This window comes from Rhincodon typus, chromosome 7 (assembly GCF_021869965.1).
Source record: "Rhincodon typus isolate 14 chromosome 7, sRhiTyp1.1, whole genome shotgun sequence".
In the NCBI taxonomy this organism is placed as follows: domain Eukaryota; kingdom Metazoa; phylum Chordata; class Chondrichthyes; order Orectolobiformes; family Rhincodontidae; genus Rhincodon; species Rhincodon typus.
In genome coordinates, this window is record NC_063338.1 from 90,051,312 (window position 1) to 90,068,397 (window position 17,086).

The 17,086-nt window shown below is 45.7% G+C and overlaps 1 protein-coding gene across 1 annotated transcript in view; it reads right to left on the bottom strand.

Moving 5' to 3' along the window:
- Positions 1-17,086, bottom strand: part of LOC109938442 (semaphorin-5B-like) — a 197,476-nt gene that overhangs the window by 52,324 nt on the left and 128,066 nt on the right. The window contains exon 12 of the mRNA XM_048599262.1: positions 6,722-6,839. Within this exon, the coding sequence (XP_048455219.1) occupies positions 6,722-6,839 (118 nt within the window). The remainder of the gene's footprint in view (positions 1-6,721; positions 6,840-17,086) is intronic.

The window sequence follows — 17,086 nt, forward strand, 5'->3', positions numbered from 1 at the left end:
GGGGAGGGGGAAGGGAGCTCAGGAATAAATGGTGGGGTGATGGGGCTGGGGTGTAAGGTAGGTGGGACGGTGATAAGTGGATGCAGGTAGGGGGTTGTAGAGACTGGTCGGGGTAAGGGTGGAGCGGATAGGTGAGAAGGAAGATGGACATAGTTTGTTTCATGGAATGTGGCCTGTGCTGGCAAGGTCAGAGCTTGCTGGATGGTAGTTAAGAGTTAACCACATTGCTGTGGGACTGGAGTCACTTGTAGGCCAGGCCAGGTAAGGATGGCAGTTTCCTTCCCTAAAGAACATTACACTTCAACAGGACTTAATTGACTGCAAAATGCTTCATGATATCCTGTGGTTGTGAGAGATTCTTTACTTTTAATTTGCTATCTAAATATAGCCTGAAAGATGATTCCGTTCACTTCCAGTTGCTGTCTGTATATTTAACATGCAGCAGAGCCCGGTTGTTGAGAAAAACCCAGGAAGAAATAGGTCAGGCCAACAGAGAATTAACAAGAAAGAACGTGATAGTAAAGAAAGAGGCCAATCATCCTATTGTATCAGTGTCGGCTGTCCCAATAGTCCTAGTCCACTCCTTTCCCTTCACAGCTCTGCACATCATTTCCCACAAGATATCCACTAAATTCTTGTGAGCTTTTCTTTTATCAATGATGTGGAGGTGTTGGTGTTAGACTGGAGGTGGACAAAGTCAGAAGTCACACGACACCAGGTTATACTCCAACAAGTTTATTTATTTTTCGTTATTCGTTCATGGGATGAGGACATCGCTGGGCAGGCAGCATTTATTGCCCATCCCTAATAGCCCAGAGGGCAGTTAAGAGTCAACCACATTGCTGTGGGTCTGGAGTCACATGTAGGCCAAACGAGGTAAGGATGGCAGTTTCCTTCCCTAAAGGACATTAGTGAACCAGATGGGTTTTTTTTATCGATGATGGATACATGGTCATCATTCAATTCTTAATTCCAGATACTTATTGAATTCAAATTCCACCATCTGCCATGACGCGATTCGAACCCAGGTCCCCAGAACGTTATCCGGATCTCTGGATTAACAGACCATTGCTTCCCCTTTAAAATTTGAAAACACAAGCTTTCAGGGTGTAGTGAAGTGATTTCATCTGACAAAGGAGCAGCATTCCAAAAGCTTGTGAATTCAATTAAACCTGTTCGACTATAACCTGGTGTCGTGTGACTTCTGACTTTTTAAAATCTATTCAAAGGATATGGCCTTCTCTGGCGAGGCCAGAGTCACAATTGAATCTGCTTCTAGTATTCATTCAGTCCAGGTATTAGCACCTCACCATTTTATGAAAATGCTTCATCATCTCTGCACTGGCCCTTAAATCTGTGTCCCTTGGTTACCGATCTTTCTCTCAACAGTAACAGTTTCACCTCACTTAACACAACAAAAACCCTTCGTCATTTTGAGCAGCTGTACAAAGGCCAGTTTCTCCAGTCTCTCCATGGCTCGGAAGAACTTCACCCTGGGCACCATCCCAGTGTATTCTTTCTGAATCAACTCCAAAGCCATGACAATGCTTCGATAGAAAAGACAGACAGAAGTGAACAACTAGGCATGATAGCCAGGGATAACAAGGTGTAGAGCTGGATGAACACAGCAGGCCAAGCAGCATCAGAGGAGCTGGAAGGCTGACGCTTTGGGCGTAGAACCTTCTTCAGAAATGGGGGAGGGGAAGGGGGTTCTGAAATAAATAGGGAGAGAGGGGAGGCAGCTAGAAGATGGATAGAGGAGAAGATAGGTGGAGAGGAGACAGCCAGGTCAAAGAGGTGGGAATGGAGCCAGTAAAGGTGAGTGTAGGTGGGGAGTTAGGGAGGAGATAGGTCAGTCCAGGGAGGACGGACAGGTCAAGGGGGCGGGATGAGGTTAGTCGGTAGGAGATGGGGGTGGGGCTTGAGGTGGGAGGAGGGGATAGGTGGGAGGAAAGACAGGTTAGGGAGGCGGGGACAAGCTGGGCTGGTTTTGGGATGCGGTGGGGGGGGGAGGGGAGATTTTGAAGCTTGCGAAGTCCACATTGATACTATTGGGCTGCAGGGTTCCCAAGCGAAATATGAGTTGCTGTTCCTGCAACCTTTGGGTAGCATCGTTGTGGCACTGCGGGAGGCCCAGGATGGACATGTCGTCTGAGGAACGGGAGGGGGAGTTGAAATGATTCGTGACTGGGAGGTGCAGTTGCTTAGTGCGAACCGAGCGTAGGTATTCTGCAAAGCGGTCCCCAAGCCTCCGCTTGGTTTCCCCGATGTAGAGGAGGCCACACCAGGTACAGCGGATGCAGTATACCACATTAGCAGATGTGCAGGTGAACATCTGCTTGATGTGGAAAGTCTTCTTGGGGCCTGGGATGGGGGAGAGGTGTAGGGGCAGGTGTAGCCCTTCCTGCGGTTGCAGGGAAAAGTGCCGGGTGTGGTGGAGCTGGAGGGGAGTGTGGAGTGGACAAGGGAGTCACGGAGAGAGTTGTCCCTCCGGAAAGCAGATAAGGGTGGGGAGGGAAAGATGTCTTTGGTGGTGGGGTCGGATTGCAGATGGCGGAAGTGTCGGAGGATGATGCATTGGATCCGGAGGTTGGTGGGGTGGTACGTGAGGACGAGGGGGATTCTTTTTTGGTTCTTATTGCATGGACGGGGTGTGAGGGATGAGTTGCGGGAAATGTGGGAGACACAGTTGAGGGCGTTCTCGACCACGGAGGTGGGGGAAGTTACGTTCCTTGAAAAACGAGGACATCTGAGATTTTCGGGAGTGGAATGCCTCATCCTGGGAGCAGATGCAGCGGAGGCGAAGGAATTGGGAATAGGGGATGGCATTTTTGCAGGAAGGTGGGTGGGAGGAAGTGTATTCTAGGTAGCTGTGGGAGTCGGTGGGCTTGAAATGAATATCGGTTTCTAGGTGGTTGCCAGAGATGGAGACAGAGAGGTCCAGGAAGGAGAGAGAGGTATTAGAGAAGGTCCAGGTAAACTTAAGGTTGGGGTGGAAGGTGTTGGTGAAGTGGATGAACTGTTCGAGCTCCTCGTGGGAGCACGAGGCGGCGCCGATACAGTCATCAATGTAACGAAGGAAGAGATGGGGTTTAGGGCCAGTGTACGTACGGAAGAGGGATTGTTCCACGTAACCTACAAAGAGGCAGGCGTAGCTTGGGCCCATGCGGGTACCCATGGTCACCCCCTTTGTCTGTAGGAAGTGGTAGGAATTGAAAGAGAAGTTGTTGAGGGTGAGGACGAGTTCGGCTAAGCAGATGAGGGTGTCAGTGGAGGGGGACTGGTCGGGCCTGCGGGACAGGAAGAAGCGGAGGGCCTTTAGGCCATCTGTATGGGGAATGCAGGTGTATAGGGACTGGACAGCCATGGTAAAGATGAGGCATTGGGGACCGGGGAATTGGAAGTTCTGGAGGAGGTGGAGGGCGTGGGTGGTGTCACGGACGTAGGTAGGGAGTTCCTGGACCAAGGGGGAGAAAATGGAGTCGACATAGGTGGAGATAAGTTCGGTGGGGCAGGAGCAGGCGGAGACAATGGGTCGACCAGGGCAGTCAGGTTTGTGGATTTTGGGAAGGAGATAGAAGCGGGCAGTGCGGGGTTGGGGAACGATGAGGTTGGAGGCTGTGGGTGGGAGGTCACCTGAGGGATGAGGTTGTGGATGGTTTGGGAGATGATGGTTTGGTGGTCGGGGGTGGGGTCATGATCAAGGGGGCGGTAGGAGGAGGTGTCGGAGAGTTGGCGTCTGGCCTCGGCGATGTAGAGGTCAGTGCGCCATACTACAACTGCGCCTCCCTTGTCCGCGGGTTTTATGGTGAGGTTGGGATTGGAGCGGAGGGTGCGGAGGGCTGCACATTCTGCGGGGGAGAGGTTGGAGTGGGTGAGAGGGGTGGAGAGGTTGAGGCGATTGATGTCTCAACGGCAGTTGGAGATGAAGAGGTCAAGGGAGGGTAGGAGACCTTGGGGTGGTGTCCAGGAGGACAGGGTGTGTTGGAGGCGGGAGAAGGGGTCAGTAGAGGGAGGGTTAGGCTCACGGTTGAAGAAGTAAGCATGAAGGCGGAGGTGACGGAAATACTGTTCAATGTCCAAGCGTGACCGGTATTCGTTGATGTGTGGGTGGAGGGGGACAAAGGTGAGCCCTTTACTGAGGACTGACCGTTCGTCCTCAGTAAGGGGGAGGTCTGGGGGGATGGTGAAGACTCGGCAGGGCTGGGTGCTGCTGTCTCCTCTGGAGCTGCTGGCTGTGGAGGCGGTGGGCAGAGCAACGTCGGTGTCAGTGGTGGGCCGTGCGGCGTCGGCGTCGGTGGTGGGCCGTGCGGCGTCGGCTGTGGGCGGAATTGCGTCGGCGGTGGTGGGCGGAGTTGGCTGGGCAGAACTTGAAGTTTGGTGAAGAAAAATGATATGCTTTCAAAGTTCTTCACCTTGCACCCATTTCTTTGGGTTTTTTTTTGCAATAGGCTGAGTGTTCAAAAGTAGTTGTGCTTGCAAATCTCAAAGAAATGATGCATGTGTCGATGTGCCTCAATAATTGGACAACACTTGCTCAGTAATCCCGAACGTGTTAAAGATTACACTAACAACCAATTTAAGATTATCAGCAGGGCTCACAACATGAATGAATATGCTGGCTAAAGTCTGTCCTGTGCAGTAAGAAGGAACCTATCTGGCATTGTGCCTTTTTCTTAATTAAACAAAAGTACAGGTCACAATGTTCCCTGCTGCATTCTCCTTTGCAACACCTCGGACCAGTCGACTCGCCAACCAATCAGCATCCTTTTCTCAGAGAGTATTAATCCCCCATGGGGAGGCAATGGCCTAGTGATATTACTGATAGACTATTAAACCAACAACTCAGTTAATGTTCTGGAGACCTAAGTTCAAATCCTGTGATGGCAGATGGTGAAGTTTGAATTCAATAAAAAGAATTGGAATTTAGAATCTACTATTGACCATGAAACCACAGTCAATTGTCATAAAATCCCAGCTGGTTCACTAATGTCCTTCAGGGAAGGAAATCTGTCATTTTTTTCCTGGTCTGGCCTACATGTGGCTACAGACGCATAGCAAAGTGGTTGGCTCTTAACTGCCTTCTGGGCAATTAGATAAGGGCAATAAATGCTGGCCTAGCCAATGATGCCCTCATGCCATGAATGAAAAAAACAGAAATTGCTGGAAAATCTCAGCAGGTCTGGCAGCATCTGTGAAGAGAAAATCAGAGTTAACGCTTCGGGTCCGGTGACTCTTCCTCTGTTGTGAGAAAGGGTCACCAGACCCGAAACGTTAACTCTGATTTTCTCCTTCACAGATGCTGCCAGACCTGCTGAGATTTTCCAGCAACTTCTGTTTTTGTTCCTGATTTACAGCATCCGCAGTTCTTTTGGTTTTTAAAACAATTGTTGCCCCTAATGAAATGTGGCATTCTTTCATCTGTTCTGATGAGTGCAAGACAAAAAGGTTTGACAGCCTATCTCATTTCCTTCAGAAAATAGAAAATAGGAGGAGTAGACCAATCGGCCCTTCGAGCCTGCTCTACCATTCATTACGATCATGGCTGATCATCAAACTCAATATCCTCTTCCTGCTTTCACCCCATACCCTTTGATCTCTTTAGCCCTAAGAGTTATAATTAATTCCTTCTTGAAAACATTCAATGTTTTGGCTTCAACTGCTTCCTGTGGCAGAGAATTCCACAGGCTCACATCTCTCTGGGTGAAGAAATTTCTCTCCATCTCAGGCCTAAATGGCCTACTCTTTATCCTTAGACTGTGACCCCTGGTTCTGCACTCCCCAGTCATCAGGAACACTCTTCCTGCATTTACACTGTATAGGCCTGTTGGAATTTTGTAGGTTCCTATGAGATCCCCTCCCTCATTCTTCTAAACTCCAGTGAATATAGTCCTAAACAATGCAGTTTCTCTTCCTATGGCACTCCTGACGTCCCAGGAATCAATCTGGTAAACCTTTGTTGCACTTCCTCCATTGCAAGAACATCCTTCCTCAGATAAAGAGACCAAAACAGCACTCAATATTCTGGATGTGGTCTCACCAAGGCACCAAATAATTGCAGCAAGAACATCCTTGCTCCTGTACTCAAATCCTCTCACTATGAAGGTCAACATACCATCTGCCTTCTTCACCACCTGTATTTATCACAGCTGTACCTGTTGGTTACAGCAAAAAAAATAGACATAGAGTCATTCAACACTGAAACAGACCCCTCGGTTCAACTAGTCCATGCCAACCATAATACTAAACTAAACTAGTCCCACTTGCCTGCTCCTGGCCCATATCCCTCCAAACATTTCTTATTCCTGTTCTTATCCAAATGTCTTTTAATTGTTGTAACTGTACCCACATTCACCACTTCCTCTGAAGTTCATTCTATACACCAACCACCATCTGTGTAAAAGTTGCCCCTCATTTCTTTTTAAAATCTTTCTTCTCTCAATTTAAAAATATGCCCCCTAGTTTTGAATTCACCCACCCTAGGGAAAAGACACCTGTTATTCACCTTATCTGTGCCCCTCATCATGTTATAAACCTCTATAAGGTCACCCCTCAACCTCCTATGCTCCAGTGAAAAAAGTCCCGCCTCTCCTTAAAACTCAAACCCTCCTTTGCTGGCGACATCCTGGTAAATCTTTTCTGAACCCTCTCCAGTTTAATAAGATCTTTCATATGACAAGGTGACATTGATGCAAAGTATCTGAGGTAGGTGTATTCATACCGGACACTCTGTGATGTTCTGGTTCCACAGGCTCATGTTGGAACTGTCTTCAATGGTAGTACATCTCTTCTGTCTCAGGTCCCAGCCACAGTAAGGATCCCTCACTCCCAGACAATTTCTGCCAATCAGATACCACCATGAATAATTAAACAACAGAAAAAAATCGTATAAATTCCATTACCAAAGTAAAATGTTCTAATCACAGAGAAAATTTTAAAAACCTCTTCAGCAGCTGTGATTTGTCTGGTCCAGAGATCTGTTAAATAAATCTTCAAATGGTTAAAGATATATTTGTTTGTATCAAAGGACCCAATCCACAGGGCAGCACCATGACGACAAAAGGTCAGTAACAAGGAACGCAACACAAGAAGAGTTGAGAAATCAGGAATGAAAACACAAGATGAGTCCGATAATTTTGTCAACTTTACCTTTTTAGTGCATTAGGAGCGATGTAGATGAAACAGGCAGATGATGTAGGAGCTATAAGGTCAACCTGACCTGGTTTGCTACCTTTCTTGTCACAATTATTCACTGACAATTTTTTTTTGGCACCATTTTCATCTGCCTCTGAAACTGCAACCTGAGACACATGTTTAATTCTTGTTTTAATTCTGGTAGGCCCACTCACACAACACCACTCTGTGCCTGAAAGCTCCCAGTTTGGCACTGTATTGATTTCAACGACTTTCATCATTCTTTTCAAATCCCTCCTTGAACTCATTCCTGCCTGTAACCCCATCTTTACAATTTCTTCCATCTCTATAACACTCTTCAATAACCGTACTCCTCCAATTTTGATCTCTTGTGAATCTTCAGTTTTAACTGTTTCACCGCTGAAAGCTGTACTTTCACATGCCTGGACCCTAAGCTCTGATATTCTTTTCCTACATCTCTCTGCTTCTCTCTCTCTCGCTCTCCTTCTTTCTTTATCTCTCTCTTTCCTTTAGGCAACTCCTCAGAGCTTAGCTCTTTAATCAAATATTTGGTCACAAATCATCAATCTTAATATCCAAGTTACGAAGAACTGGACTTGAAACGTTAAGTCTGTTTCTCCCTCCACAGATGCTGCGAGACCTGCTGAGTTTCTCCAGCACTTTCTGTTTGTATTTCAGATCTCCAGCACCTGCTGTATTTCATGCCTAATGTCCTAATATATCCTTATGCGAAATCCATATCAAATCTGGCTTGATCATTGTTACTGGAGGTGCACTTAGGGAGACAGTATTTCACTGTGTTAATGTCACTTTATAAATGCTGTTCTTGCTTTCAGATTTTGTAGAATTTGAAAGGAACAATGATTTGTAGAATTGTTTCTTGGGCCCCTGATAAAATCTGAAGATCTCTGGCAATATTGCAGATCAGCTGCATTTGAGCTCAGTTTAGCTCGGACTCACTTACATGGATATCTTCCTTTCTGTCCCAGCTGTATTTAAGTGAGTAGCACTCTTATCACTGACCCAGAAATCTATAGGGTCAAACGTCACGCCTCACTGAGACATAAATATAAACTCCAGGCCGAAATGTCCATTTATGGCATGTCACTGTGTTGGGCTTCAGAGATGTTAAATCCAGTAAAGATTCTTGCTACAATTGTACACAAGTCTGTGTGAGACCACACCTGGAATACCATGTCCAGTTTTAGTCACCACATTTGAGAAGGATATATTTGCATTGGAGGCAGACCACCGAAATTCATTCGATTGCCCCCTGGGATGAGGTGCTGTCTTAAGACAAGAGGCTGGGACATATGAATTGACCTAAACTCTTTGGTGTTCAGAAGAATAAGAGGCAATCCCACTGACAAAGGAGACACTGGGAGCTTGTTTTCACTGGTTATGGAATCTAGAACACACAGCCTCAGGATAACAGGGCAATTGTTTAGAATCATAGGATTTTACAGTACAGAAGGAAGCCATTTGACCCATTGTGTCTGTACAAGCTCCTGAAAGAGTTACCCAGCCAGTCCCATTCTCCAGCCCTGTCTCCATAGCCCTCTCAATTCATCCCTTTCAAATTTACCTCCAAGTCTGTCTTGAAACCTCCTATAGAATCCAGCTCCACCACTCTTCCAGGCACTGCATTCCAAATCCTAACAACGCTCCTTATCACACGCCTAGCTCTCTTGCTTGAAATTGTGACAGATCAGCTATTAGAAACAGACTATCCTTCTTTACTCAGTCAAAATTGTTCATGAATTAGAACACCTCAACAATGTCACCTCTTAATCTTCTTTGTTCCAAGGAGAATTTCTCTAATCTTTCCTTGTATCTAAAATCCCTCATTCCTAGTGTCATTCTAGTAAATCTCCTTTGAACTCTCTCCAGGGCGTTAACATCCTTCCTTAAATAAGGTGCCCAGAACTGAACACAATACTCCAAATGTGGTCTGACCGATGATTTGCAGAGGTGTAGCATCACTTCCTTGCTTTTATACTCAATGCCTCTATTTATAAACCCAAGGATCCGATAAGCTTTCTTAACAACTTCAAGTTGCCTGGCCACCTTCGCCCCCAAGGTCTCTCTGCTCCTGTACTCCTGTCAAAGTTGTACCATTGAGCCTGTATTGTCTCTCTATGTTTCTTCTACCAAAATACATTACCTCACAATTCTCTGCATTGAAATTAATCTCGCAGTTGTCTGCTAATTTGGCCAACTTGTCAATGTCCCTCTGAAGTCGCTCAGCGATATCCTCACAATTCACTATTCGCCCCAGCTTAGTCCCTTGACAAAATTTAGAGATTTTGCCCTCAACACCCATCTGCAAATCGTTCATATAAATCAGAAAAAGCAAGGGTCCCAACACAGCCCTCTGGGAACACTGTTTACAACTCGTATCCAGACTGAGAAATGCCCTGTACCTACCCTCTGTTGCCTATCTTCTATGACAGAGAAGACTCGATGAGCTGAATGGCCTAATTCTGCTCATACACCTAATGGTCTTTATCTTCACTGGGCCTGGTGACTTCTCTACCTGGAGTGCTACCAGCCTTTTTAACACCTCTTCTTTATCTGTCATGCTGCTGCTCAGTTGCTCAACGCCCACATTTTCAACTGGGCCTTGTCACCATTTTCTAATTTGGTAAAGACAGAAGCAAAATACTCATTTAGTATCTCTGCCGTCCCCTTTGCTTCAGTGATCTGATTTTTTTAAAATTAATTCACAGGATGAGGGTGTCGCTGGCTAGGCAGCATTTATTTCCCATCCCTAATTGCCCAGAAGGCAGTTGAGAGTCAACCACATTGCTGTGGGCCTGGAGTCACATGTAGGCCAGAACAGGTAAGGATGGCAGTTTCCTTCCCTCAAGTACATTAGTAAACCAGATGGGTTTTTTTCCCGACAATCGATAATGGATTCGTGGTCATCATTGGACTGCTAATTCCACCATCTGCCGCGGTGGGATTTGAACTCAGGTCTCCAGAACTTTATCTGGGTCTCTGGATTAACAGTCCAGTGATAATACTACTAGGCCATCGCCTCCCCGCATTACCCTGCTTGTTCCTAATGGGTCCCACTCTATCCTTCTCTCATCTTCTGCTATTAATATGTTTGAAGAACATCTCACTAATAACTGTTTTAGCACAGCCTGCCATCCTTTCCTCATACTTCCTCTTAATTTCCTCCTCCCATAGGGGCTTCCTGGTGTGGCGTGTCACTAGCGCGGTGTGGAGCCAGGGCCCAATGTGGACTGGAAGCTAAGTGCCAGCACGGTCTGCGATAATGAACACTTTTGTGTAATGTGGGACATCTTATTTCTGTAACAAATCTTGTAACAAAAGAAGCTGTGCCTCGGTACTTTTGTATCTAAGTCGGCTCTGTAATTGGCGATGTATACACTTTTCACTATACCCATTGAGTATTTGTGACAACAATTATTCTATTCCATTCTGTTCTGCTCCATTCTGTTCTATTCTAGTCTCTCTCCTGCATTTGAGATACTCTTCCTGACTTCTATTGCTTTTAATCATTCCTGTGCACTTCCTTTCTCTTCCTCATTTTCTCATCAATATCCTTAGTCATCCAGACTACTCTAGCTTTGGATAGCCCATATTTATTTCTTATGCATATGTACTTAGCTTGCACCCTATTCATCTCTCTTTTGAAAGTCTCCCATTTTTCACCTACTGTTTTATCCAGTTTAGCGCTGAGATGAGGGGAAATTAATTTGTTCAAAGGGTTGCAAATCTTTGGAATTCTCTACCCCGGAAGATTAAGGATGCTCCATCATTGGGTATATTTAAGTCTGGCACAGACAGATTTCTGGTCTCCCAGGGAATCCACGGGTACTGTGGCACTGAAGTGGGTTGGTTAGTTCAGTTGGCTGAATAGCTGGTTCGCGACACACAGTGATACCAACAGCATGGGTTCAATCCTTGCACGAGCTGAGATTACCATGAAGCATGATCCTTCTTAACCTCTCCCCACCACCTGAGGTGTGGTGACCCTCAGGTTAAACCAATCACCAGTCGTCCGTCTGTAATGACAGAGCAGCCCTGGGATTATGGTGACATTTTACAATACAGCGTTGAAGTCCAAGACTAGCCATGACCGTGTTGATTGGTGGGGCAGGCTAGATGGGCCAAATTGTGTACTCCTGCTCCTGTTTCTTGTGTTTTTGTGAATAAGGCAGAGTGGAAGGACCCACGTAGCTTAGTACGAAGGGAAACAGAGTCTGGCTGATGGGACAAAGCTATTCACCTGACCCTTCCTTCCATCCTCTCTGACTGTTTTCAGAAAAGACTCAGTGATAATCTTGCTGTAGAGTAGTCAGTTCCATTTGGTGAGCTGAACAGCTGCATCCATCACACTGAGACCACACGATGGGAACAAAAGGACAAAGAGAATTGATGTAGGCAGGAGAGGGAGAGATAGCATGAATAGGAGCCTATCAGGAGACAGGGGAATGATAGAACAGGAGTACGACTTGTGGTGCGGTGGTTGTGTCCCTATCTCTAGGCTAGAAGGCCTAGGTTCAAGTCTCACCTCTTCCAGAGGTGTGTCACAATGCATCTGAACAGGTTCATTAGAAAATATCTACAATAGAAATAGGGAACTGGATGACAAACTGTGGAACACTAAAGACAGACAAGGCTAAAGTGATCCAAGCTCATTTTAAGAGAGAATGCATGGGTGTAAATCATTTCTACTGTTCTAAATAAACCTACAGAATAACTGTTTTCTCCTCTTCTGTTATCTCCTCACTGGCACAGTGGCAATAAGCCAACATAAAGGATGCCACAGTTTAGGACCATTCCAAGAAATGTCCAAGATAACAAGGTGTAGAGCTGGATGAATGCAGCAGGCCAAGAAGCACCAGAGGAGCAGGAAGGCTGACATTTCGGGCCTAGACCCTTCTTCAGAAAAATGCCTGAAATTGCTTCACTTTGCATTGCTAGTCATGTGGGGAAATATGACACTTCACAATGCTTCGTTGTGTGTTGGAAGAAGCTCAATGGACCATCTAGTAAGTCCCTGTCTGCTTTTGACAACAGGCGATGCTCAAACTACAACCAGGGGACATTTTTTCACACACCCTTGTATTATTAGCCAAGGTTACCAGTGACTTAACCACCACATTACCTTGACCCTTCCCCACCTTGGACACTCACAATCTCTTCCTTGCCTGCCTTATAGAAACAAGAAGCATTTTCTCTGAAACGAATTTGATCACTGTGGTGTTGGACAGGGTAAGTCGGAAGATGTGTTGATTTATGAAGTGCAGTGGAGCCTTTAACACACAGTATCTGATTCTGCCATTACACTGCATCAATACATCTGTTCAAAATTCAACCTTTAATGAAAATGAGGGTTTTGCGCTTGGATGTGGTTTTTCCTGTCACTGCTCCCATCTCTACCTGACCGTTTTTATTTCACACAGGTCAGTCAGCTCATTCAGCCTTTGATAGGGTCTTCAAATGCAGCCAAGCTCAGTCTCCAAGCCTTCACATGGTTCCATATACATGCAATGTTCCAGGCCTGAACAGAGATCAGAGGCAGAAATTCCAAATGACCCTTCTCTTTCAGCAATACAGGCACCTCACACTCGGTCATATCCTTCGTGTCTCCACATTGGGAGGTGCAGCGTTTGAATCCTGGTCTCCAGTCAGTCAGGGGGAAAGGGGGCTCCAATTAACTTCCAATAGGATCCCCGCATCAAGTGATTGTTGATAATGCTCCCATTATCAATCTGTAGAATGTGGGTGCTTGTCGAAAAAGCACAATGTTATGCTCTGTATCCCCCTCCCTTCCTGTTCAGGTCCTCCTTACCAAAGGACACAACAAAGATTCAGTGCTGAGGAAATTTATCAGAGTGATACCGCAGTGAGGGGCAATTATGTGTGAAGACTGGAGAATTTTTATGTGGAGAAACTGAATAGCGATCTTTAGAACTGAGAAGTTAAGGAGGGATGTCTTCACACAGAGAGGAGTGAGCTCTGCCACAGAAAGTGGCTGAGAACAAAATATTGAATGTTTTCAAGAAGGAATTAGATGTGGTTCTTGAGGCTAAAGGGATCAAATTTTACGGGCAGAAAGCAGGAACTGAGTTGAATGATCAGCCATGATCAGTTGAATGTTGGACCAGGCTCGAAGGGCCAAATGGCCAACCCCTGCTCCTATTTTCTGTGTTTCTAGGACAGTGTTAGCAGCGATGTTCAAAACTATCTGGGGTTCTAACAGAGTAAATGAGGACATACATAAATGAAGGCTGGTGACCAGAAAATTCGCATTAAAGATGACTGGCAAAAGACAAGGAATGGGATATGCATTGGAAGCAGGTTCAATAATAACCTTCTGAAAGCTTGAATTAATACATGTTAATAAAAATCAAGGGAGGCCTGGGCCAAATTAGAAAGCTGTTTTGAAGCAGGGACAACAAAACATCTCTAATCATTGCCCTTTCACAGGCAATGGTGTTACCATCACTGAATTCCCCACTATCAACATCCTGGGGGTTACCATTGACCAGAAACTCAACTGGATTCACCACATACGAAAGCAGGACAGAGGCTAGGAACACAGCGGTGAGTAACTCACCTCCTGACTCCTCAAAGCCTGTCCACCATCTACAAGGCACAAGTCAAGAGTGCAATGGAATACTCCCCACTTGCCTGGATGAGTGCAGCTCCAACAACACTCAAGAAGCTTGACACCATCCAGGACAAAGTAGCCCACTTATTTTGCACCATATCCACAAGCATCCACCACCGATGCTCAGTAACAGCAGTGTGTACTATCTACAAGATGCACTGCAGAAATTCACCAAAGATCCTCAGACAGCACCTTCCAAACGCACAACCACTTCCATCTAGAAGGTCAAGGGCAACAGATGCATGGGAACATCACCATCTTTGAGTTCCTCTCCAAGCCACTCGCTATTCTGACTTGGAAACATGTTGCCATTCCTTCACTGTCACTGGGTCTAATTCCTGGAATTCCTTCCCTAACAATATGTGGGTCTACCTACAACACACGGACTGCAATGCTTGAAGAAGGCAGCTCACTACCACCTTCTCAAAGGGCAAATAGGCATGTGCAATAAATATTGGGCATGTCCCATAACTGAATAAAAAGGATGGGCTGAATGGCCTCCTTCTGCATTGCAAGATTCGAAGATGGAGCGGAAGGCTGTGTAATACTCTTACTGAAGTGAGGAAGGAATGCGATGAAATTTTAGTGGAGCTCAATTAAGAATCCTGAATGATTAAGCATGGGCTTAAACACCGACTGGTAAACTGATAGCCGTCAAGTGCCACACACAAATATAGCGTGCATCTATCTGGCTTGGTAGCCAAGGCAACAGTAACAGCAAGTCCTGTTTACCAAACGGGCCTATATAGCAAGCTAAGAATGAAGCGTGAGACTCTGAAGATTGATATGAGCTTATCACAACTCCAGCAAAATGTTAGCCAGCCATAAAGATCATCTCTAACCACTTCAACTGCCAGGAATCAAGGGTTTTCTTTTTGACAGCGAGTGTTGACTGCTGTTATCACACACATGAATCTGAGAACCATCGCACAGTGTGCAAGAATTCTCTAGAAACATTTGAAAGCATCACAAATCAAAGTGAGCTTCTTCACGGTATCTGCTACAGTGTTGTCTCCAGATGTTGGCACTAGTACGCAATGGTAAAGCAGAACAAAAAGACCTTTTGCAATTTAGGACACTACACTTTAATGTTGTGCCAACACATTTGTTGCACTGAGGCTCCACATCCAACACTTCACGTGGTTCCCACTGCTGCCATCTCCAGTGATGAGCCTGCCCACAGTCGTTTCACAGTACAACCTGCTCTTACGGCTCCAATCTGAAGGACAGCATCTATGATAGTGCAAACTGTACACACACACATCCTCGCTGCTTAATGAAATCTAGGGATCATGCTCCACTGGTCTTGTTTCTCTTTTGTAGCAACTTTGCTCACAGTTGCCAAAACCAACACGAGAGAAAAAAGAAACCTTCCTTTGTCACCGAGACTTCATTCACAAAAACTCTGCCCCTACCCAAAGATGTCAGCTCCTGGTAAATGATGCAGTCCCACAGGTACTGTTGGCACCTCTGGCACTTTGCCGAGTGGCATTCCTTCAGAGCAAGTCTCGACAGCTGAGACTGTGCTCACATTGCAAGTGCTGGCCTGTGGGCACCAGGCAAGGAGAAAGAGCAACGTTCTCCTGCACCAGCAGCCTGAAGGGGCACTCAAAGAGGGAGGGTGGGGGCCATTGTGCCGAGTGCAGAGCAAATCAACCTCTCCATCCCAGCTTCAGCACAAAACAGGAGGATTAGACAGAATCTTCCGCACCACCAACACACACTCACACGCACACGCACACACGCACACTCACACACACACTCACACACACACACACACACACATATACACACACACTCAAACATACCACACACACACACACTCACACACCCATTCACACACCAACACATACACACACACTCACACACCCACACACACACTCACACACCCACTCACACACATACACACACACATACACACACACACCACACACACACAGACATACACACACTCACATACACACACTCACACACACACACACACCCACTCACACACCCACTCACACACCAACACACACACACACTCAAACAAATATGCACACACACACACAGATACACATACACAAACACAGATACACATACACAAACACACACACATACACAAACATACACACACACACAGATACACCTACAGAAACACAAACACACATAAACAAACACATACACACACACACACACACAAAGACACACATACACAACCTTTCCCAATTTATACTCTTTGCATAACATAATTTCTTCTATCTCCCTGGACTCTTGTTTTATAACTCTTTAATGTGGATTGACTAACTGTCTAATTGTCCAGCTTATCTCCGTGGAATTGTATAGGCTCACTATATGCACACACATGAACATACACAAACTAATATACACCCATACACAGACAGACAGACAGACAGACACACACACACACACACACACACACACACAGACGCATACAAACTCACACAGACACAAAATCACACACACACACACACATTCAGACACTGATGTATACACACAGAGATATACACACATCCAGGGGCCAACACACACAAATATCAATACAAATAGACACATACATACAGAGACCAATACACACATGGACACATACACAATCACACACAGACACTGCCAAAACAAACACACACTGAGACACAAAGACACATTCAAAAATGTATGCTCACACACAAACTTTTACACTAACACACACATATGCCAATACACGGGGACCGATACACACATACATACACAGACGCATGGACACACACACACCGACACTGAAACCAACACTCACAGGGGCAGACACAATCACAAACAGATACAGACACAATCATACACATGGACACTGACACACACACAAACACTGACATACAAACTCACACTCGGACACATACAGACACTCATATATACAGACATATACACGCTCAGATGCTGACACACAGGCATACAGACACACACAATCACAGACAGACATTGGCACCAACATACATACACACTAACACAAACAGACCCTGACACACAAACACACACACGCACACACATACACACACGCGCACGCACACACACACCAACAAACACAGATGCAGAGACAGACCAACAGAGTAAAGCTGAACTGTAATGTATAATCACAAAGACTAGATTTTAAATCAATAAGGCTCAGCACTATCTCCATAGCCCTCTAACTTTTCATATATATCTTTCATTAATATCCAGCCCTCTCTTGAAAGCTCCTAGGGAAGTCACCTCTACTAATCTCCCAGGCAGCACATTCCAAATCCTAACAACTCTCTAAGTAAAAAA